This window comes from Phalacrocorax carbo, chromosome 3 (assembly GCF_963921805.1).
Source record: "Phalacrocorax carbo chromosome 3, bPhaCar2.1, whole genome shotgun sequence".
NCBI lineage: Eukaryota > Metazoa > Chordata > Aves > Suliformes > Phalacrocoracidae > Phalacrocorax > Phalacrocorax carbo.
The window spans coordinates 125,639,875-125,664,238 of record NC_087515.1 but is presented as its reverse complement, the minus strand read 5'-3'; the positions used below and the strand labels follow the sequence as shown (position 1 = coordinate 125,664,238).

At 46.9% G+C, this 24,364-nt stretch overlaps 1 protein-coding gene and 3 non-coding genes across 4 annotated transcripts; 2 read left to right on the top strand and 2 right to left on the bottom strand.

Moving 5' to 3' along the window:
* Positions 1-3,349: 3,349 nt before the first annotated feature.
* On the bottom strand, positions 3,350-3,422 carry TRNAR-ACG (transfer RNA arginine (anticodon ACG)). The gene has a single exon. It is a non-coding gene; the product is annotated as a tRNA-Arg (tRNA).
* A 998-nt stretch (positions 3,423-4,420) lies between these two features.
* Positions 4,421-4,492, bottom strand: TRNAW-CCA (transfer RNA tryptophan (anticodon CCA)). Its single transcript has one exon. It is a non-coding gene; the product is annotated as a tRNA-Trp (tRNA).
* A 644-nt stretch (positions 4,493-5,136) lies between these two features.
* On the top strand, positions 5,137-5,208 carry TRNAW-CCA (transfer RNA tryptophan (anticodon CCA)). Its single transcript has one exon. It is a non-coding gene; the product is annotated as a tRNA-Trp (tRNA).
* A 13,503-nt stretch (positions 5,209-18,711) lies between these two features.
* Positions 18,712-19,224, top strand: LOC135312693 (gallinacin-10-like). Its single transcript, XM_064448249.1, has 2 exons — positions 18,712-18,852; positions 19,088-19,224. Exons 1-2 carry the CDS (start codon positions 18,795-18,797, stop codon positions 19,222-19,224), a joined length of 195 nt encoding a protein of 64 aa, XP_064304319.1. The 5' UTR covers positions 18,712-18,794.
* Positions 19,225-24,364: the final 5,140 nt, after the last annotated feature.

Sequence of the window (24,364 nt, the reverse complement as noted above, 5' to 3'; positions counted from 1 at the left end):
CTTTCTCAAAGCTGCAAATGTGTCACCTGCTTTGAGAGCCACCACTCCTCAAGTCATGAAATTCAACCTCAGGGAATTCAACCAGAGCCAGTGCAAGGCCCTGCCCCTGGGGAGGAACAACCCCCCGCACCAGCACAGGCTGGGGGGGACCTGCTGGAGGGCGGCTCTGCTGAGAGGCCCTGGGGGTGCTGGGGGACAGCGAGGTGACCCTGAGCCAGCACCGGGCCCTTGGGGCCAAGGGGGCCAGCGGTGTCCTGGGGGGCAGGAAAAGGCGTGTGGGCAGCAGGGCGAGGGAGGTTCTCCTCCCCCTCTGCTCTGCCCCAGTGAGGCCACAGCTGCAGGGCTGCGGCCAGTTCTGGGCCCCCCAGTGCAAGAAGGGCAGGGAACTGCTGGAGCAAGGCCAGGGGGGAGCTGCCAAGGGGATCAGGGGCTGGAGCATCTCCCTCGTGAGGAAAGGCTGAGAGACCTGGGCCTGTTCAGCCTGGAGAAGAGAAGGCTGAGGGGGGATCTCATCAGTGCCTATAAATATCTGAAGGGCGGGTGTCAGGAGGATGGGGCCGGGCTCTTTTCAGTGGTGCCCAACGCCAGGCCAAGGGGCCACGGGCACAAGCTGGAACACGGGAAGCTCCCCCTGAACATGAGGACAAACCCCTTCCCTGTGCGGGTGCCAGAGCAGGGGCACAGGCTGCCCAGAGAGGCTGTGGGGTCCCTTCCCTGGAGACATTCACCCCCCGCCTGGACGCGGCCCTGTGCCCCTGCTCTGGGGGTGCCTGGCTTGGACAAGTGCACTCTGTGCTGGGTTAAAAACTGGCTGGACAGCCAAGCCCAGAGAGTAGTAGTGAATGGAGTCAAATCCGGTTGGCAGCCAGTCACGAGTGGTGTTCCCCAGGGCTCAGTCTTGGGGCTGGTCCTGCTCAATATCTTCATTGATGATCTGGATGAGGGGATCGAGTGCACCCTCAGTAAGTCTGCAGATGACACCAGGTTGGGTGGAAGTGTTGATCTGCTGGAGGGCAGGGAGGCTCTGCAGAGGGACCTGCACAGGCTGCATCGATGGGCCGGAGCCAATGGTGTGAGATTCAACAAGGCCAAGTGCCGGGTCCTGCCCTTGGGTCACACCAACCCCAGGCAACGCCCCAGGCCTGGGGCAGAGGGGCTGGGAAGTGCCAGGCGGAGAAGGCCCTGGGGGTGCTGGCTGACAGCCGGCTGGGCATGAGCCAGCAGTGCCCGGGTGGCCAAGGAGGCCACCAGCCCCCAGGCTTGTGTCAGCACTGGTGTGGCCAGCAGGAGCCGGGCAGGGATGGGGCCCCTGTGCTCGGCCCTGGGGAGGCCCCACCTCGAGTGCTGGGCTCAGGTTTGGGCCCCTGGGGACAAGAAGGGCCTTGAGGGGCTGGAGCGTGTCCAGAGAAGGGCAGCGGGGCTGGGGCAGGGTCTGGAGCACAAGTGTGCTGGGGGGTGGCTGAGGGGGCTGGGGGGGTTTAGCCTGGAGAAGGGGAGGCTGAGGGGAGCCCTTCTCGCTCTCTGCAGCTGCCTAAAAGGAGGTTGTAGCGAGGCGTGGGTCGGTCTCTTGTCCCTAGTAACAAGCGATAGGATGAGAGGAAATGGCCTCAAGCTGCGCCAGGGGAAGTTTAGGTTGGATATTAGCAAAAACTTCTTCACCGAAAGGGCTGTCAGGCATTGGAAGAGGCTGCCCAGGGCGGTGGTGGAGTCACCATCCCTGGAGGTATTTAAAAGAAGGGTACATGTGGTGCTTGAGGACACGGTTTAGTGGTGGGCTTGGCAGTGATAGGATAGCGGTTGGACTCGATGATCTTAAAGGTCTTTTCCAACCTAAATGATTCTATGAGTCTGTGATTCAAGCAGGGGGTTGGATGAGATGATCTCCAGAGGTCCCTTCCAACCCCCACCATTCTGTGATTCTGTGAAGTCCTTTTTGGCCTGGCCTGCTGACCTCCTAGACTGCTGGGCAGCAGAATTGCTTCTGACGTCTCTGAGTGTGTGTTTTCCTCATAAGCCCTGTGCAGATCTCCTGTCTGTCTCCCTGAGTACTTCTGAGTGAAAGCTGGCTGAAGCCTCACTAGGAACAACTGTGGGTAAGGGGTGGGTGGAAGGTGGGCTTTGGTTTTTAAGGGTTGTGGTGGGGGGCTGGAGGTGGGAATGGTGGTTAATTGCTTCTAGTGCTCCTCAGGGGTCAGTGCTGCCTCTGATACTATCAAACATCTTCACTGGCATACGCAGTAATGGGACAGGCTGAATGCTATTGGAGTTCATGGATAACACCAGTAGGGAGAGGAGCAGTTGGCACTGGCAGGGACAGCTGTCATTCAGAGTGACCTGGACAGGGTGAAGGAAGCTCAGCAAAGGTAACACCATGTCTGGCCTCTGGGATGGAATAACCCCATGGAGCACTACAGACTGTCAAGAAGAGGGTGTAGAGGGGCCTGGAAAACAACAACTTGAGGCAAGAGTCAGCACTGTGCCCTTGCATCTCTGAAGGCCCATTGCATGCTGGGCTGTCCTACCAAGAACATCGCTACCAGCTCAAGGGGAAGGACTACTACTCTCCAACAACCACTTCTTAGGTCATCATTGGGGCACTGTGTCCACGACTAACCTCCTCAGTACAAACAAGACACCGACAACATGGAGCAAGTCTAGCTTTGTCCTTTCCCATACTTTTCCACACCTCCTTCAGCTTTTCACCTAGTTAAAATTTTTAAAGCCTGCTGGCAGACATACCTCTGCCTCTTCCTGTCTGATATACCTTGTAGTCACCTGAGCAATCCTAAATCCTAAAAGAAGGTTGCAAATTGATAAAAGTGAGGGATCTAAGGTGCCTGGGTGCTGTACCCTTCCATCCTGCCCATGTGGCACAAGGGCAGCATGTCTGCACTTGCATGATAAGGTTGGGTGTCTGAATCACACAGGGGCCAGGCGTGGGACAGTGGTGCCTATCCATGCTTTCCATGGGGCTCACTGATGTTGCATGCTGAACTTTGCAAGGCATTGACAAACTACCATGAGACCGCTGTGGGCCTCAAAGGTGGTTGGGGACCATAACACACGATCTGCCGGGCTAGACAGAGAGTGCTGGTTCTGTCCAGCCTAGAGGGGAGCTGCTGAGGTGGTGTCTTCTTTCTGCTGTGGGATTTGCTGTGGTGTGGGCCCCAGCTCTGCCCGTTTTGGGATGCCCAGCTCAGCCATAGGGGCTGGAGGAATTCTTTCCATCCTGCAGAGCAGAGCAACAGCACAGCCCCAACACTTTGGCCCTGCAGAGGTAGGGTGATGGGCAGGGGGAGGAAGGCCCTCGCGGAGGGAGCAGGAAGAGCCACCGCTGGGCTAAAAGCATCGAGCCAGGCAGGAGTCGAACCTGCAATCTCCTGATCCGTAGTCAGGCGCGTTGTCCATTGCGCCACTGGCCCCGGCCCCTTGCTGGCCCCGTGGGGCTGGCAGGCTGCCCGTGCCCTTTGCTCTGTAGAACATCCTCTGTGCTCAGCACAAAGACACCAGACAACATCCAATGCAACATCAAGCGGCGAGGAACATCAGCTGGATTGCCAACTGCTGACCGCAACTCCCTCGGCTCCCCGGTCCAGCCACTTTGCTTTGCCTTGTGATTCAGATTAGATGCTCTGTCTGCGTCCTGCTACAGCGATAAGTCTGGGAGACCCCGTCAGAGGTTAAATCAAAGTCAGGATACATGATGGCCCTTGGTGTCCTCTTGAGCACAGAGCAAGTCCCCTCTCCAAAGAAACCCATCGCACTGGCCAAGAGTGGGCTGGTTTTGGTGAATCCATGATCACTGTTTCACGTCCCTCCTTTGTTTGGGCATGGCTTTCAGGAGTATCTGTTCCATAGCCTCCCTGTGGGCTCTTAGGAGAGACTGATCAGACTAGAGCTTCCCAGATCCACCTTCTCAATATTCTTGAAAAAGCCTCTCCTGCTCTTCTTCAGAAACTTGTCCCCGTTGCCATGATCTTACATTGAGTAATTGCCCTTGATCCCCTCCAGAAATGCCCCGGGACCGACTGTAGCACCTCACGTTTCCCTCCCAGGCAAGTATTGCCTGCGGGTAAGTGAAGGTCCCCCCGGAGCAGCTGAGCGTGCAGTTATGAAGCTTCTTGCACTTTCCTGAGGAAGGCATTTCATTTTCTTCAGCTTGTGGATGAGGCAGCAAACTGTGTCAGAACCCCCCACCCCAAGTTGCCCCTGTCTTGGCCTCTGCCCCATAACCTCTCAGCTGACCCCTCCCAAACAGCACAGCACCTGGGCTGAAAGGAAAGCTCTGGGCATCACATTTCGCACCCCTGAGCAGGTTCTGAGGTGCCTGCTGATGGTTGGCCAAGGCCTTGCCGAGCCATGCCACAGCCCGGGAGAAAAGCAGGGGCAATACAGAGGGTGGTGAGTGGTGCTCCAAGGCTGACCCCGGTGTGATTTGAACACACAGCCTTCTGATCTGGAGTCAGACGCGCTACCGTTGCGCCACGAGGTCTGGGTGATGGAACGTAGCTCCCTGGCACGGACTCCAGCCAGGGTGGTTTGGATGTCCTTTCCACAAGGACCACTCCAGGGGCATCCAGGCCACCCCAAGGGAAGGGCTATGGGAGGTGGAGAGGAAAGGGCCACACCTTGAGGAGAGGATGCTGAAGTCCTGCCCACAGCACGGTGAGCAGGCTGGAGGGTGAAAGCCCAAGGAGGGATGGACCTGAGATGCAGATGGAACAGCGTAGGAGCAGGATATGCGGTGGCAGCTGAACTCAAAGCACACTCCATCCTTCTGTAGGGAGGAAAAGGACCCCAGCCATGCCATGCAAAAATTGTGAGGGTCCCTCCTGCTGCAGGGCATCTGCCAGCAGAGTGGGCCTCTCTCCCCAGAGAGGTGGTGGGCCACCATCCCTCCTGTCCCTCTGGAGACACTGCACTCAGGAGCTTGTTTCTGCAGACGGCTGCCCTTGCAATGGTCATGTGAAGGTCGTCTTCCTCTGAAGTGCCTCATTTAGAGCCCTCCTTGCAGGCAAGGCAGCTGGCAGAGATGCTCCATCCTTTGTCAGATGAACCGAAAGTCCCCTGCCTTCAAAGAACCGCCCATGGCCATAAAGTCCTGGATGACGTTTCAGCACAACATCCCCCATCCCTGACCTCGTGGCGCAATGGTAGCGCGTCTGACTCCAGATCAGAAGGCTGTGTGTTCAAATCACACCGGGGTCAGGATGTCCCACCTCCATGGGGTACCACTGTGAGATGGGCAACTTCTTTTTGCTGTCCCACTCCGTACTCCACAGCCCTGCTGAAGGGCAGCAAATGAGCTATGGCAGAGTGGTCTTTCCTTGCTGGACTGGTGTTGGGAAGTATCTGGGTATCTTCAGCCTTCCCCTGTCCTATGTCTACAAAGGAGATAGGATTAGTGGACATCCCAGCTGTGGCTCCACAACTGGGTACCGCTTCTCCTGGTTCCAATCCCCCTCCAGAAGGTCAAGGGCATCTGACTCCAGATATAGACTTCTACAAAAAGCCCAGCCTGCTGTCTCTTGATCCATAGCAGGGCACATTATCCATTGCGGCACTGGCTCTTGCGAGCCTGGCACCCCATGGCAACATGTTCCCCTGTTGCTGTTTGTGCTTTTTACCTCCCATCTTATCACTGTGCACTTTGAGGAAAGTCTGCATCCATCTACTCTATACACTGCTGTTAGGTGGTTGAAGGTTGGGATAAGATCCCTTTGTGTATTCTTCCTCAGGCTGAATAAACCCAGTTCTTTCCACCTCACCTCCCACCTCAAGTCCCCAAGTCCACCTTGGTGGCTGTCACTGGACTTGCTCCACTATGTCAGTGTCTTTCTTTTGATTCTGTTGAAACATCTGGCTGTGAGGAACTGAAACCCTGCTTATCAGGTTAAGGGTTGTCAGGCATTGGAACAGGCTGCCCAAGGAGGTGGTGGAGTCTCCATCCCTGGAGGTATTTAAAAGAAGGGTAAATGTGGTGCTTGAGGATATGGTTTACTGGTGGGCTTGGCAGTGATAGGTACTCGATGATCTTAAGGGTCTTTTCCAACCTTAACGATTCTATGATTCTATCAGGACTAGTCATCAGGTTCCTTAGCACTCTACTTACTCTCTTCCTGCTCCCCCATGCATTTCTTGGTGAGATGGACAAAGGGGATGAAGGTCTGGGAAAAAAAGGAGACTCAAAGCTATGGGAATGACCTAATCTAAGCTATGGTTCATTAAAAGTAGTTGAACTCTTTTAAGGGCTCTTTAAAGGTGAATTTTAAAAGACATAAACAGGGATCATAATGAAAAGAGACAAAGGAACGATGAGGAAAGCAAGAAAAGAGCAGGGGGACAAAAAAAAAAAGTAATTTCTACAGCTGTACCCACACCAGGGGTGCACCCTCCCACGGGAAGGCCAGGCTGCTATGCCTGTGCCAGAATCACCCGTTTAGCAGGAAGAAAAGTCCCACAGTTCTGCATCCTGCACACAGAGGAGGACATTGATCCAAACATCCATGAGAACACAAGTGTGGGACTCACCTAACAAGGCAGCCTTGAGCTCACAACTCCAATGAAGTCAGGCATGTTCCTGACGTTTGGACAACAGCTGAATGGTGAGATCTGAGCACAGTACTGGATTGACATCTTCAGAAGGTCATGTAGCCACCCAAATGTTATTTAGCTAGTGAGGAAGATCAGCTAAGGGTATCTGGTAGATGGAGTGTCTCAAAAAGGTCATTTCCATGTATTCATATGGTGGGACTGCACATGGGCTTTGGCAATGCTGTTGGCCTGAAAGGCCAAGGGGCTTAATTGACCTGGACACAGGCTGTCCTGTCCGACCACCCAGCCCTGGAAGTTCCCCTTTCTACCCATAGCTTGCCTGGCACCATCCACAAGTGTCTTGGGGGATGGAGACAGAGCAAAATAGACAAACCATGGGCTCAGACCATCCCACAGTTGGAGATCACAGCTCTAGAGCGCCCTGGGGTTGCCTTAAGCCTGGCACTGCCTGGGAATCACAGCTGCAGACAAAGGGCAGAAGAATCTGATGAACAAAGTAGGGCAAGGTCCTACAGGGTGCTTCCGCTGTCCCTAACCTTGTACCCAAAAACTAGGTGTAGGTCCTTCCATGACTCCCATTCTCATTTATCTGAAGAACGTGGACCTAAGGGCCTCTATCCCATGTCCCAAAACTCCTGGTTTGTCCCAAACCGATGGGTTGAGTGAGCAGAAGATTTAATTGGTGGCTGTCCTCCAGATGTCGCTACCTCGCTGTTGTTGTATGACCTTGGGGAGCACCCAAAGGCAGGGGAAATGTCTCCTGGCTATGGACCAAACGCACCTAGCTATGACATGGGGAAAACACTGCAGCCAGAATCTCCACCTGCCAAATCCTGTATGAGCTGAGTGCATTCACTCAGCTGCGATCGCTGCTGACCGGAGTAAGATTTATACCACTACCCTGTAATGTGATTTTCTGTCCCTTTAACTTCTCTGAATGGAAAGAAACTCAGGTATTTCCTTTTGCAGATCTTCTACAGCTGAAAAAAGCCCCAATACAGTACAGGTTGCTAGATCTTTTGCTGGGAGTGCTAGCACACACCTGAAAGAACAGTATCTGGTAAGTATTATTCTGGCATAGAACTTCTGGTTAGAAGAATTATTTGCACTGCAGCCAATGGGAACAGTTTTAATATTTCATAAAAGAAAAACGCCGAGATTTACTATTATTCTCACTTTTCAGTGGGATGAACTTTTAAGACTTTTTAAAGTCTATTTTATTTTTTTTAAAGCAGGAGTGACTTGAGTCACAATACAGGCAAGAGCTGGCTGGTGATGAGGTTTAGCCAAGGGGACGGTTTACCAGCCAATAGAACCTGATGTCTCCTGTGCAAGGAAAGTTGTCACACATTACTTAATAACCGAGTTATTTAATAATCTTGAGGGTCTTTGAATTTTTCTAGTTAAAACACTCTACCTCGCATAAACAAGGAAATTTTGGAGGCTGTATCAGATAGGGAAGTGTGAGGGAGCAAGGCTTAAAAATATTCCGTAAAAATGTAAATCCTTGTAACAAATGCTATTTCAGATATATCTTTATTTTCCAATGAAAATCCAGTGCTCAGGAAATTATTATAAGTCCTAATGAGGTGCATTATACAAAAGCTTACTCGAAATATCGACATACAGTGAGCTTGACCAGAGGATGACACGAAGCCTGTAAGTACAAACCCCACTTTCCTGAGTTGGGACCCCTGTCCACAGCACTGGATCGGGTCCAGCTCTTTATTTCCTGTGTCTGGTGAAAATAACTACAGATACTTTAAATAACCGTCAGGCAGCAAGAATTTTTTCTGGCTGTATAAGCATCTGCGCCACTCCTGTGTCACTGGGCTGTGCTCACTTCTAGCATGATCCCATGACTGCCCTGGAAGCTGAAGTTTCGTTTTCATTTCCCTTCACCCTCTTTGCTCAAGGCTCAGTGTCTACGTTGAGGACAAGGTCATGCGTTCCTGTTAGTGATCAAGGTAAGGCCATTTTTGTTCTGCAGGGTCATTTTTAAGCATGAAGATCCTCCTGTTTGTGGATGGAAACTAACTCCTAGGCACTAACAACAAGGTCTTCGGCCTCTTTTTCCCTCAGTATCTGAATCACCAATGAATTCAATGCTAGAGAAGTTATGGAGTCTATTAAGACCTAAACCCCAATCCTTGGGTCTCTTGTTTTCTCTGGTCAGGTCTATGCCTGGAGGTTCTTATCCCTATCCTTATTTACACCTAAGGCTCATCCCTGCCTTAGTGCAAAGGAGGATAGAGGTCCCAGGGCTGTGACCGCCGGTCATCCATGGGGTGTCCCAGTCTTCAGTGTGTGGATGAATTTTTGTAAATATCTTCAGGATTGACATGGAAAAAGAAGGAAATAGTGAAATCTCCAGGTTTGCAGTTTTTATTTCAGATATTTAAAAGCTGTGCCTGTTGCAAGAAACTTCGTAAAATGGAGTGAGTGGGAAAATAGGTGATGGAAGTCCTTCAGTACACTACATCTAGGGGAAAATAACCCAGACTGTCACACTGGACTGGCAGTTACAACCCAAGAAAGAGATCTTGACATTTGCAGGTAGCAACCTTGTCAACCTTGCTGCCATGGGAGGCTGTGAAGGCAGGCAGTACCAGCAAGGTCAAAAGGGTCTAGACATAGATGGTCAAATACGGCATTGCTTGTTCTTATGTTATAATGTGGGGCCAAGACGGCCCCAGCAGACAGTTGCTGGGGATTATTTCTTTCCCAATATATACTTTGGTAATAGCATGTGGCTGATACCAGGAGGCAGAAGAGCTTTCAGATAATACACTGATATCTTTAAAATCAGACCATAAACCAGATGTGGTATGAGATGGATTATCAGCCAAGACATCCACAAGAAATACTTCCTTTGAATGATTTTAGGGCAAAACATCAATAAAAGGGCTCAAAGCAATTTCTTAGATCTACCTCTGTTGCAATCTCCAAACGTGTAAACACACACACACACACACATATATATCTATGGGGTGCACCTTTCTCTTACATAAGGTTTTTGAGCCAAAACTGTCTAACATGTTTATTCCACTGTTTCAGCCAAATATTCAAATCTCTTTGTGACACCGGGGTCAAGACCTGCATTCATAATGGTATTTTTTCACCTCTCTGCTATTTTTCACTTGCTTTTCCAGATGCAGACCCAGGATATACCCCTGAGTGAATGTCAAATTGTCTCCTTAGGAACTGGACAAATGTTAGAACAAAGTCCAAAAAGACATAGACAAAGCACAAGGACCACCCTTGTGAGCAGACATCAATGCTAATAGTGAGATGCAATCAAGAGTAATTTTTTTATCTAGCAGGGTGAGATCCCTACTTCATACAGCTGAAGAAAGGCAGGGGGAAAGCCATGCAGCATATCTGGGTAACGTTCACTTCCCCACCTGAAAGAGCTGGGAGACCTGGCAGACCTCACCTTGCTATTATCAGTACACTTTTCATGAGTGCCTGATCTCATGGCCATATTGTTCTCCCAGCACACCCTTTTCACCAGGTTTGTACCAGTGGAACATGAACAACTGCTTCTTAGTCTTTTGTGCATGGAAAAATCAACCAAATTCTCTTTTCTTTGTATGCATATTTCCCTGGGGTTTTGTCACTTATTTAAGAACAGGAGCTGTCTGCCAAATAGGATTCAGTCCCACAGCTTGCTTGCTTGCTTGCTTGCTTGCTTGCTTGCTTGCTTGCTTCCTTCCTTCCTTCCTTCCTTCCTTCCTTCCTTCTTTCCTTCCTTCTTTCCCTCCTTCCCTCCTGCTTCTGGCATTTTAAATCATATGCCTGTACTCAAAATTGTTCTTGCAACTGAATCGCTACACAAGACCCATGTCCTTTATACTGGTGAAATGGCTGATCAAATAAAGAACTGTTTTAATCAAAATGGCCAATTACATCATAGGAGAAAAGCCTGAGATTTCACTTATTTGTGGTGTGATTGCAACAGCTTTGGTCCAAATAGAATATAAGCATAACTGATGAGTGTTCTGGGGACAGGAGGAATGAGTGAAGGGGAAGGAAAGAGGGAAAAGCTCTATCTACCCTCTCCTGTGAGAACATCCGTAGCAAAATTCTCTGAGGCAGCATCATGCCCATGTTGGGAAACAAACCAGTGTAGGGGCAGAGGTACAGGATCATGGCTCTATAATATCAATTAACCCCGGCACAGTTTGGGCCCAGGACAACTAGCACCGACCCAAACTATCCCTGGGCACAGCTGGGGGTTGGCATGGGCCAAGGACCATTCCCAATAGTTTTAATTCAACCACCTTGTTCTGTGAAACAGTTTAACAGTACAGGGGTGGCCAGCTGTCTTAGCTGCCTTAGGAACGGCCCCTGTCATATTTAGTTCCATCGTTGACACAACTTTCCTTCCCGTCCTTCCTCTGGCAACCTCCATCTGGCCCACTATTGAACTGGCTCCACTGTCACCCATCACAAGCTTCCATCAGCACATCAGCACAGAGAAATAACTTTTAGCATACCAAAATTTCCCTGTTCACCATCTATCCTTCTGCCCCAACCCAATGGAAGGAGTTAGAAAAGAAAACCCAGATTTTAAGGCCAAATATGTACCTATCCACAATCAGCATCTGTTGTTCTGACCAGGCAGCCCAGAGGACTCTGTCTTGCAGGTCCTACCTAAAGAGCAGTGATCCGTGGGGCTTGCCTGTGAAGAAGTGACACGTCTTTGCAATGATAAGGAAATAGGCTTTTTTCTATATTTTTCTAATCTATTACTAAGGCCAAACCTTTACATGTGCTCTTTGTACCAAAACCCACAAAACCATACACAGTACCCCTCTGAAGGGTGGGTGAAAGTGTGTTTTAGACCCCCAGCAAAGAGGTGGGTGTGAAAACTGTACAGAGACCTCTTGAGAAATGCAGCTCCTAATACTGCTAGCAAGTCTTGGCCTTTCCAAAGGTCATTTGCCTGGCAGTGTCTGGCTCATTACCCAGGAGGAATCCCATCCTAGGAGCAGGGGGTTGAGGTGCTGCTGTTAAAGGCATGGTTTCCCAGCAAAGTCATGCACAAGGGAGCGGGAGCTATTAGCCGTGGGTGGCTCTGTGGAGACCTTTATACAGGAGGCTGGAAGTGACCCTTTAGCTGCTGTGGGTTTGGATCCTTTCAAAGGGCCTTGAGCATTTTGTCAACCTCAGCAGATGAAAATCAGGTTGGCTTATGCCCTATAAGTGTATCTGTGAACAAGGGAGCTCGAAAATTAACAGCTCAGTGGCTTCCTTTTCCTTTTGAAGGATTCTTTCAGGCTGGCCTCTACAGATGCTGCAGTATCAGTCCTGCTCCCAGCTAAGACTGGATCCCAAATACTCCCAGCATGGGGACCAGAGTGGTAGGGAAACATCATCCATGGATGGGGAGATGAAATAAGGAGAGAGGTGGACAGCAGGTTTACATGGCGTGCCCAGAGGCTTACCTGATAGATGCTTATCTCTCCTTATCCTCAAGGAGATATTTAAGGGACAGAGACAGCAGATATCAAGGAGACACTTAGGGCCCTGCCTCCGACCTCTAAGAAACGGCATAGTCATATACTAAGGTGTTTTCAACCTGCAAGGGCACAGTTCCAGCCAGAAAATTAACTGAAATGTGTCTTAAACTAGAAATTGGGAAGCAATTTGGTGATGAAGGCACAAGGAAAGACCTCTTGGTCCCCAGCCAGGTGCTGCCCACTGGGTGGTAGAAAGCAAATACCACATACACCTCCAGCCCCTGCCTGCATTACACAACGCACTGATCATTCAGAACATTGGAAATTGGTTATGTACTTGATTACATCATTATTTACATAACTGGGTTTTGCCTGTGATATTGACTTTAGAAGATGTGAGCTGCTTTCTAGAGGGCTAGAAACGAAGTAACTAAGTAAAATGCAGTAACTAGGTATTTATTATAAGGGACATCTCCCAGTGGCTTCTTTAGTTTGTTCTTTAAAGGATTATATTTCAATGCATCTTTTCTAACTCTATGGACATATTTTGTTTGTTAGATTGGTGATAACGTTTACTTTTACTATTATCCCCCACTGTGTGTCATCTGTTCAAGCAGAGATCTGCAATGGCTGACTTCCAACGTGGGATTTAGATGTCACTCACAGGCACCTAATCACTGGGACAGGCATGGGGAGAAAACCCTGTGCAACTCCAAACTTTAATCAGGACACAGATCTGTGTAGAAGATAGTTGTTTTAATCCCAAATTGTGTATGGCAAAGGAAAGATTGCTAGCAGCAGGACAGAGGGGTGTTCAAGACAGCTGAGCTATGGGTAGAGGGAAGGAAAGCAGTTGCACGAGCAGCTTCTTAAAGGCTCATTTGCAATTGGTGTAAAAACAGACAAATACAAATACCTGTAATATGATTAGCTGCAGATACAGTCTGGAAAGCTATACTTGTGTACTAGCAACAGTGCCTTGCTTTAGGTCCTGAGATCCTCTGGCATGATGCGACCATACCCATATTGTGTAACTGTCTTGGCCTCCAAAACAAGGTTACCACATCAGACCGCCTACTGGAATAGTTCCTAGCCAGGAGTCATCTTTGAAACAGCCCGGGAATTTTTGGCAGAGAGATGGCAGAGGTCAAAACTGCTAGGGCTGTCCTAATAATTTAATATTATGGATGATCGAGTTTCAGTGACCATGTCCTGGTGTTTTTAATCTGTTTGTACAGATACAGAGAGATCAGCTGAATCACTGTTCAGACTCTAACTGTATTAGCTACAAATCGACAGGTTATAATGAGATTTCAGATGTAGCAGACACAATGTCTATTACACATGAAAACAAGCATGCATATGCAGGTGAAGGTCAATGGCACGCTGACCTGTGACATATATATATATGGCTCCAATTCTTGTGGCTGCAGCATTAGCAGCTTCCTACCTAACAAGAGCCAAAGGAGCTCCAGTGATTTTACTTTTGATGATGCTGTACCAGAGTCAAAAGAAATCCACCCGATACATCACGGGAGTAGCCATTTTGGTGCTGCACAGAGAGAAACATGTAGACACTGCTCACCATCTAATGAAAACAGTTCGGGTGTTTTAGTTCATAGCCAACTGCACAGTAATTCTTAAAAATTAAAGTTTCTGTACTATTTCATCTGATAGCACCCACACAGAAGCCTCAGCACCTTCCAGGAAAAGCATCACTCCAGCAACATTAGCACTGTGTGACAGATCAGGAAACTCATCATGCAAGACCAGAGAAGTGCTAGTCTTCTCTCCATAATATGCAGGAGATCCTGCCTTCCAGACTTCTTCTCAAACACTGATTATTTTTCCTTCTCACACCTCATCTTTACAGGGGAACCTTCCTTTTGCACAGGATTTAGGGGAACAGAGGATATTACATTCTATGCTTATTTTCAGTGTCATCATGTTACAGGTCTATTTAATATTGACTCACTGTATGGATTGCAACATGAGGCCAAATGCAACTGAGATCAAAGCAACCAACAGTAGGTAATTATTGACTAGGTTCCCAGACCTCAACATTGCAGCATCCCTGAACCTTACATGCATAGAGGCTCTGCAGCCTCCTCTTCTGCCCACCTCAGATTTGTGCCTTTTCAGTGATGCTAGCAAGTCTCTTGCACATCAGGGTTCTTAACTGCTCTTTGCTGTACTTTTCTTCCTCTAAAGGTTTTAAGGAGTTTCTCTAATAAAGAACTATTCTGGCTATCACAAGCACAGTGAAGACTGATGGAAGAACAGAGGTAAAAAGTGTCCGATAGCCATTGCTTTGAGCCTTGTGTAGTCATTTAGCCCATGTGAAATGCTACACGCTTGGGGCAGTGGCTGGAAAGTGCCCGGCAGAGAAGGCCCTGGGGGTGCTGAGCATGAGCCAGCAGTGCCCAGGTGGCCAAGGAGGCCACCAGCCCCCGGGCTTGTGTCAGCACTGGTGTGGCCAGCAGGAGCCGGGCAGGGATGGGGCCCCTGTGCTCGGCCCTGGGGAGGCCCCACCTCGAATGCTGGGCTCAGGTTTGGGCCCCTCGGGACAAGAAGGGCCTTGAGGGGCTGGAGCGTGTCCAGAGAAGGGCAGCGGGGCTGGGGCAGGGTCTGGAGCACAAGTGTGCTGGGGGGCGGCTGAGGGGGCTGGGGGGGGTTTAGCCTGGAGAAGAGGGGGCTGAGGGGAGCCCTTCTCGCTCTCTGCAGCTGCCTGAGAGGGGCTGGAGTGAGGGGGGGGTTGGTCTCTTCTCCAAAGTTACTGGTGATAGAATTAAGAGGAAATGGCCTCAAGCTATGTCAGTGAGGTTTAGATTGGATATTAGGAAAAATGTCGTTACCAAAAGAGTGTTCAGGGACTGGAAGCGGCTGCCCAGAGAGGTGGTGGAATCACCATCTCTGGAGGTGTTAAAAAAATGTGCAGACGTGGCACTTGGGGACATGGTTTAGGAGGCCCGGTGGTGTTGGGCTGATGGCTGGACTTGATGAAGCTAGAGGTCTTTTCCAACCTTAATGATTCTGTAATTCTATGAAATGACATACTGACAAGTAATGTGGGAATACTGTGCAAAAGAGCAAAGTGTATCTATTAGAGGATTTCCACTGATGTAGCTCCATGGATGAAGAAATATCAGCTCTCATCTTCCCATTCTCATTGTGCCTTAGCAAGATGATGCCAAAGGATACCCTGCAGGATGGCAAGTTAATAAATGGACATGGCAGTGGTCGAGACTACACACAGTGATTGGTCTGAGCTACCCCCTCCCCGAACTGAGTGATAAGCCTATGTGTCAAGAGATGTAAGACGCAATGGAGAAGCAGCTTGGATGCCAGCTTCACCTGTAGCTATCCAGGCAGAGAGTGCATGTCTCTTACCACCAGCTATCTGCAGTCAGCTGTGGGAGAGAACCACCCCCTTACACTGCAAAGGAAAGAGCTGTAAATTCGATTGACGTTGGTTTCCCCAGTAGAAAACTGTAAAAGCAGGCTAGCCAGCTACGAAAGTAGGAAAACCCGAATGTGTGTTTTAAAATTGCCTGGTGTGTACATGATGGTGGTGATAAAATGAATGTGAGAGTTCAGTCTATGCTCTTTTATCTTGTTTGCTAAAACTTGGAAGCGTCAGACAAAGGGCACAATTAAAGAACACATTATTAACGTAACTAACTTACTGGTGACTAATGGATGATGAAGCACTGCAGACATAAATCACTCTACATGTATTGTAAGGATTTGTGCCATAATTAGGAAAGCCAGGAGAATACTGAAGTATGTGCTAACATGGACTTGGTTTTAGTGGGATGTGAGCATATGCTTTCATAAATAACCATATGCCTGTGCAGTTTTAAAGGCATACTTACAGTTTAAATTACACAATCAAGTCTTACCAGTGTCCAAATAAATGTATTCCATTATAAGTAACCATTCTCAAAGGTATAATATTTTTTAGGCTCTAAAAAACCCTCATCTCAACATTTTATTAGCCATCGGCTGTTGTGCTTAAGAGAACTTTGAGAAAACGTTGATGCCAAAAGCTCATTAACTTTTATGGGACACAGTTTGTCAACCAAGAAGGGAAAAAGAGAAGAAAAATACCTGCTTTGCAGAAGACTGAGAAATCTGTTCAGTCATTTTATGCTCCTTTATTGGTAAGAAGGAGGTAATGTTTGCAAGCGCTGGCCCCACTCAGCATTTCAAATTTTGCTCGCGATATCGCCTTTGGAAAGCTGTGCTTCTAAGGTAAAATTCAGCAGAACTGTTCAGCAAACATCAAAACATAAATATCTATTCATACCTTACAGATTTATAAAACAGAGAGAAGGAAGGGGAGCACCATTCTCAGATATTGTGTCCTTCATGATCTCCGTTTGCTGATGTACCAAGTTCTTCTTTGGCGTTAGCTGTTGGAGCACAGGTAAGGGAGCTTCTGCTATTATAAACTGGCCATGTCTTCCTGATGTCAAAGGCAAAATTAAATGGCTTTTGAGCATCATCCATGTATTTCCTTTCTCTCATTTCCTACCAATATTCTCATGGAATCTTTTATGTCTTATTTGCATTGCCTTATTCTTGCATAAGGTTTTAAGTAAAGTCCCCCCAACACCTATTTGCTTAGAGAGCTTGATTTATCTGGGGTAGGTACCTACAACTCCTTGAGTTCCCAGCTCATGTCTGGAAGTTAACGTTCAACAGGGATCTCCAGGAGTCCTTCCTGGCCCTGACTGCCGTGGGACACAGCTCCATGCATACACTGTCATGTTGCAGCCCCAGGTCGCTACTGTGCTGCACAAATTGCTTGGCTCTTCAGGCATTTTATACAAATTTGGCCTGGTATTAAACAACCAGCTTGCACCTCTCTGTGTTCACTAGGAACTAAAGTAATGGAATTTTCCTATTGCTCTGAATGACATGTTCAGGCTCCCTGTGCTAGTAGGGCCTAAAATGTTGCTCAGTTTCTTAGAGGGCTGCTTTCCTTTGGCAAGAAGTACAGTTGTTCAGCGAGATCTATGAATGCTATGGCAATTTGCATCACTGAAATTTGAACAATTTGACTCTGATAATAGGTTTATAATATTCCACAGGTGATGAGTGCCCCAAACCCATACTTTTGTTTGCAAAATGTTGTAACACTGTTGCCCTGTCTAAAGGAAAGGCAGATGGGGAAAATTCACATTTCAGTGGGTCTTCATAAAAGCCAGAGCATTTCTTCATGTTCGTGTTGCAGGTCAAGTGTCTGTCTCTCTGTCAGGGTGTCCCACCGACAAATCACTGAAAGGGAAAAGAAAGGAGTGACAAATCACCTCTCCTCTGCATAGAAACGGAGAAAGCTGGAGGGTTGCTGGCAAAAAAAGACATCATTTCCAAGGCACGGGTACAGAAAAGGACATTCTGGAGTTCTTGGCATTTCCTGGTTAATTAGATTTCATGGGTGGAAGAGGAAAATCAGTGTTTATCACACTGTCATTTGCTGCATAAACACTGAAGTAACTCACGTTGTTGCTACTTTCCCAGCCGCTTAAGCTTGCCTGTTAGTACATAGATTAAACATAAACATTGGTAATGTTTTTACCCAACTAATAATTCTTAGAACAAAAATACCATTAACTCCCAGCTAAATGTAATAAACGAGGTAATAAGGAAGCAAACCGCTGAACCAGAATGCCAGAGCTAGGAACTGCAGAAACATCTGGGCTTTGACAGAGATTAACCTGTTTATTATGTGTGACAGTATTTGGGCAAAGGGAGGATTCCCACGGGTGCAAAACTTGCAGTCCTTTGGCATCTACAAGCCAAGGATTTAATGAAGAAGTACCTTCAGTGTTTCGATCCCCTACCCAATGTTTCTCAGAAAATTTACAGCCACGGGAATCATGCTCTGAAGTGAAGCCCAAGAAGATGTTGCACTTCGAGGTATTATGTTCGCCCATCCATTTCAGCTGAACTCAGTTTTTTAAAAACAAGCCAAAGGTCTTCACTTCACAAACTCGGCTCTTCCAGGGCTAAAATTAGCCACTAAGTCATGCAGAAACTCAGAATCAGCCCCATTCTCCCAATCTTTTGGGGCAATATGAGTGGAAACAAAAAGGGGACATCAAAAGCTGGTGAAAATAGCAAGCACTCAAGGGAGCCTATAAGCGAGAATTAAAGGAGGGAGAGAACTTTGTGTCAGTCCTCTGCAGTGGGTGAGGATGTCCTGAAACCTGTTGAAAAATGCCAAAGCAAAGTTGAATTGCCTCAAATGTTTCCCAGTGCTTTCCTCTGCCTTTGACATCATCTGCCTGGTGACAGGGATGGGGAGATGGAGACAAAATGTTATGTGACTTGCCAGTGAGTGACTGATCCAGGGCCAACACTGGGACCAGACCCCAACGGTGGCTGACTCCCAAGCCCTCTGCCTGACCCATGCCGTGCCTGTGATGGAAGCAGGTCTGCAAAAGCCGTTCGAATTGGTGCGGCTCGGTCGGGCTTGGCTGATGGTCACATTATATAACCGACACGGTCATTGGAAATTCACCCTTGACGATTGCAACATGTTCACTGCACATTTCATTGCAACCTGCGATAAGGGGGATAACCAGCCTTTTTTCCAGAAGGTTGGTTGCAGTTACTTATTGACGAAGCACTCAGCCATCAACCTTGCATAATCCCGCAGGCCCTATAAATACCAGCTGACTTTCCTAGCCTCTTCCTCAAACTTCATCCTCCGTCGATCTTTCAGGCGCTTTGCAGGGACACACAGTCCACGACTGACCGGCAGCCATGAGGATCCTCTACCTCCTCTTTGCTGTTCTCCTCCTCCTCTTCCAGGCTGCTCCAGGTGAGAAGCAAAGTAAACCCTACAAAGAATAAAAAGGCTTGTAGGCAGAAGTGTGTTCATAGGAGGGGAAAAAGCAACCATCATGCTGTCGGCATGGTGCTGTGCAGCAGATGGGACCAAGAACATCTGTGCTCATGTCTTCCTAAAAATGCAACGCATGATATATTGCATATTTATATATACACTGTAATTTTAGACTGAAAAGTGATATTTTAATGTCTTCCCCTTCCCACAGGTTCTGCAGATCCTATTTTTGAGGACACCGCACAGTGCAGGAGCCAGGGAAATTTCTGCCGTGCTGGGGCATGCCCACCCACCTTCGCTGCCTCCGGCTCATGCCACGGGGGGCTGCTGAAATGCTGTTCAAAGTAAGTGCTGCAGGACTGAAGGGCATCAGAGGGCATTTTTGTTCTTCCATTTTATCTACTGTTTCTTTGAATAATATGCACAACCCCATGGGGCTTGCAGGGCAGCCATTTGTGAGAAAGTCCAGATGGAGGATGAGCATGTGGATTGTGGATATGTGTTTAAGGAGACAATTCATTCTGATGGAAGTTATGTATGAGAGCAAAAGTTCAGGAGGGTCAAAATTTCCCAGAATTCAATATTTTTCCTTTTATTTTGAATTTTGATGGGGGAAAACAAAGACTTTTTTCCAAGAAATTATTAGGAAAATATCTCACAGTATTTTCACCCGTCAAGGGAAACAATGTCTCTTTCCTTACTCAGTTGTTTTCATTTCCAAAATGACCTAAAAATTAAATTTTAAAGGAGGAAAAATGTTCACAGAACTCTGCTTCTCATTCCCATCTCTTCTTCTACCATTGTGCAGCTTGTAGAAAGGTGAAGAAGAATGAATTTGTTAGTGACTGGAGACAACTGGGAGTGCATTTCGCTTTTGATTTTGGAGACCGTTTTCTAATAATGTCTGGAGTTTCCCTGATAGCAACACTTCTTTCCTTAAGGTTTTGAACATGTTTTGGGGGCATGCACTTTATCTTAGGATAACATATGCCTCAGGCATTCAATTCTTACAAAGTTTTTGTTCAAGTGATTACCTTGTGATGATCATTGCCACCTGCAGTAACTGTCTATCACATACACGATATTTAGTGGCAAATTAGGAGAGATTCCTGTGTCTTGATGAAAAGGACAGCTGTGATGACACAACTCGTCCCGACAGGAGTTGTTCAGTCCTTGATGTGACTGGACAGAACCCAGTTCAAAAGAAAGGATGGACTCGGATCCATATTTTCTGAATTTTCCAGAACTCTTTATTCTGCTACTTATAGACTTGCCAGGGTTTAAAGGTTCCCAGAAACTGAAGAAAGTGCAATGAGAAGGCTGTAGGGAAGAGGTTTCATAGTGTTAGTTCAGCACATGGGGATCCTCAGCCAGGCAGTGGTTTCAGGAAACCCAAGTTAGACCAACATTAGGACCTGTTTGTTGTCAGGAGATTAAGATGCCAAGGAAGCACCCACCTAGGAACTCAGGAAAGTAAATGGTACAGAAGCAACATGATATTAAATGGTTTTATAAAGGGATGACTCTGTCCCTTTGAATAGTCTCTGTGAATCATCATTCTCTTTAGGAAGCTATTTCTACTGACAGCGAACAGGCTGGTAGGAGCAGATGACCAATCTCCAACACCAAACTTCTGTAAAAACATCTGTTGGGCCAGATCCAAGAAGAATTTGGGCTGGGAAAACAAGAAGATATCTTGAATTTAGTTCCAGGTGTTAATTTTTCTACAGAAACACTCTTTCTCAGAAGAATGTACCCATAACGTACCCATATTGATGGATGATAATGTTCAGGATTAAAACTCTTCTTATTGGGCTGTTAGATTTTCAGCTGGGTTGATCAATACAGCAGCAGAAGTTGAAACCAACAGGGTATTCTGAAGTAAATATAATTTTTTTTTTCCAGCTGAGGATTCAACCTGAGTTGTTTGAAAAGAAATCTTTGAAATTGAACACAAAAAGTTTGAGTAAGCTACATTGAGATGCTTAGTGTCATTTGAGGTGCCTTGGAGTATTTGAACTCAAATCTCTGATCTTTATTTTGGGGTGAGCTGAATCAAAATTTAATTACCAGTGGTAACACAAGTAGTTTGCCAGTGACCATAGTCGTGTGGAATGGATATCTGCAGACTTAAATACCCAGCACACATGTAGGCATCTAAATATGGGGTTTTAAGCCTGCAGGCTGAACCCACCCTGTACATTTATTCTGAAAAGTAATTAGAAGGTATTGAGGCTTTTAAAGCCTGAATTCAGATTACACTTCAGCAAAATAACAAGACCCTTTGTATCCTTACAGGATTTTGGCAGAGTAAGAAGAGAAGGCTTTCCTGGGTCAGAGTCCTTGTACCAGCAACATTGCCACTGCCTTGAGGAGGTAATTTTGATGGATTCCTCCTTTATCTAAACCCTCCTGCAAACAAGCATTAAAAGAAGCTTCCAGGGAGCACGGTCTGTTAGCACACCGCTTCTGGAGATCCAGGCTTTTTCCTTGCTGAAGTCACTCCCTTTTTTGCTTTCAATACACAAGCCACTTTGGTATCTTGGCCACCTATTCCAGCCTACCTCACGGGGATGTTTGGATGTTCAATCAGTTCAGGTTCATACAGCTCTTGGAGGATGTGAAGCACTATAAATATTATTATTTTATTCACACACAAAAATAAATGTCTTCTTAAACCAATAACTGTGATCTTTCATTGTTACAAATAGTAATTTTCTCTGTTTTGACTCAAGGTTCATTGAGTCATGCATTCTTTTTAAACAAGTAAGTCTGTGCAGTCTCATGTGTTCACTTGGAACATGTGCACTTGGACAACGCCCTCAGAGACACGGTGTAAATTCGGGATGTCCTGTGCAGGAGCAGGAGCTGGACTTGATGATCCTTGTGGGTCCCTTCCAGCTCAGGGCATTCTGTGATTCTATAATTCCCAAGTGATTTGGAAAAGGGAATGGCTAAAACAGCGACCAGTTTTGATGAAGATACTAAAGTATACAGGATGGCAAGACTGAACGTTGAGTGTGAAGAACTGTACAAGCAACTTTTGACAACGAGTGGTTGGATGACAAAATGGCAATCAATAAACACCTCCAGTATTGCAATCTCTCCCTCTTCCCCCCTTCCTCCCTCTCCCTCTCTTCCTCCCCCTCCCCCCACCTCCACTTCATAATCACAGTGATGAGGTCTGAACTACCTCCACCCAGAAACAAGATTTGGGGTGATATATAGACTGTTTTTGAAAATATCAGACCTGTGTTCAATAGTAGTCATAAAGTAAATGAAATGTCCTGTTCTATTCAATAGTACAACTATAGCCATGAGCTCTATAGTGCTAAAAGTCCAAAACCAAGGTGTTTTTCATCGTTCTCTTCAATGGTTACAGATGCAAAATCGATTTCTTTTCTCCCATCACAACTAGTCATGGAGGCAATAAGTCCAATTTTTTTGCAAAAATTTCCTATATCTGTCCTGAAAGGATGTTAGGGCAACACAGGACTGATTTTAGCATTAGGAAAAGACTAGAGGTTTCACCATGGCACTGGAGCCTATTTTTAAGCAATTTAATTGATTCTCATGTCGCTGAATCTGGAACTGTATCAAGCCAAAGAAAGAGATGCTTCTTCCCCACAACTTTAGCCCTTTTTTTCTAAAGAGTCTGAAAATAACTCCAACCAAAAACATGAATGAAAAGCAGAAATCAAAAAGAGGTCAAATTAATACAGAGATTGTGCAGCATTTTATTTCCTTCCTTTCCTCTCAACTTCCCCATTGGCAACCCTCCTGTCCTGTTAGTCTGAGGAGGACAACATATCCAACATTTCCCTGTTATTTTGCAAAGATTCTGTAAAAGATTTTTATAAACTGTGTTTGTGCAAGAAAAAGAAACATCTCTTGACTCCTGCAGCTTTGGATCTGTCAAGTGGGGCTTGATCATTTTCTTCTGAATCAACATCTATGACAGGACCATACCCTGTAAGTATTAAATGACACCTAAAGGCTACATATTCCACCTACTTCAGTTGTTTTTTTGAGAGAGAAGTCTTCCAGATTTAGCAGTAACCCATGTTTGAAGCTGCCTTGAGTAATCTGCCTGACTGAAATAAACTTACATCTATATTAGCAACTAAAAAGACCAGGGACAGTTTTCTGGTGAGTTGGAATACTACTCACCAGATCTCTTTGCCTCCAAAATAAGACTGTTGCATATAAAATGTGTACCAAGAACTGTCCTTGGTCTATGCTAACCCCTGAAGCATGCCCCAGGTTTGTTCAGGACATGGCTAACTGACCCAAACAAAGATCTTGATAACATTTAAATATCAAGCTAACCATTTAGCGAGGACATCTCACTGCCCATAACCTGGTCCCGTTCAACTTAGTACTGCAAACATGGATGTTCGGTTCTCCATCCCTCAAGTCTTTCCTGAAAAAAACCTCTGGTATTTAGTCTGGATAAATTCAGGACAGAATGAGCCTCCGTTTCCCCTCTTGTCCCAACAAAACACATCTCTAGTGTTTAAGTCCTAGAGGTGTTATTCCAAACAGGGTGATCTCCACTTTGGTCTCTAGATGCTGCACCTCATGTCTGTTAAGGTCTTTTGTTTCACCCCAGCAGCCACCCTCACTGCTGTACATAGGTAACTTCAGGCTCACTTTCCCCTTTTCAATCAATTTTCATGGAACCCATTGAGTCTCTTTCCCACCCCTGCACTCCCCGTGTCCCCTGAGTGGAACCCGAGGTTGGTCTCGTGTGGGATGGGTCACACAGCTCTCCTGTGTCACTTCTCCCATGCCAATTTTTTCGTTTTTCTCTCTCATGCACTGACCACTGAGAGTTCTTCTCAATAAGTTCCTCATCCCATGTCTATTGAGAACTTCCCTCCCTAGAAAACCTTTGGTTTTTCCTTTGGAGAGCTGGCAGGAAGGCAGCTGGACCCAAACTTGATAGTGCAGCTCAAGCTATGGTACAAGCCAGATGGTAGAGAAGAGATCTCTTAATTGATGCACACCTTCCAAAGGTAATGCAGGACCTCACAAAACCTCCTTGATTACCTGATGAAGGAAACAGTTTTCAAAACGACTGGGATAAGGACATTGCAAACAAATTGCTGATCAGTGACTTTTTCCCCTCACAGCTGTCTTCCACAGGCAGGCAGCCAGATTGGAGGTGGTCCCATGGCTCATCTGGGACAGGCACTTCAGTCACTAGGACTGGAGTTCCCCCACTGAAACCTAGTTTCATGCATGAGCAGCCTCTGCCAAGTGCTCCATCAAGGGGAACAAGCATCATGTACCTTCTGCCCGCTGCCATCTTCACTGTGTCTGTAAACGTCTGTGCCTCTCACCATCATTCTTTCCTTGCACTTAACTTTGGGACAGGGGAACTCAACGCCTTTGCTTGCTGCCACCTGTTTATTTATTCCTAGACCATAGGAGATTTTAACTAAATTAATTCTGCCTTTCTCTTCTGGCAGATTAGTTGTCCGTC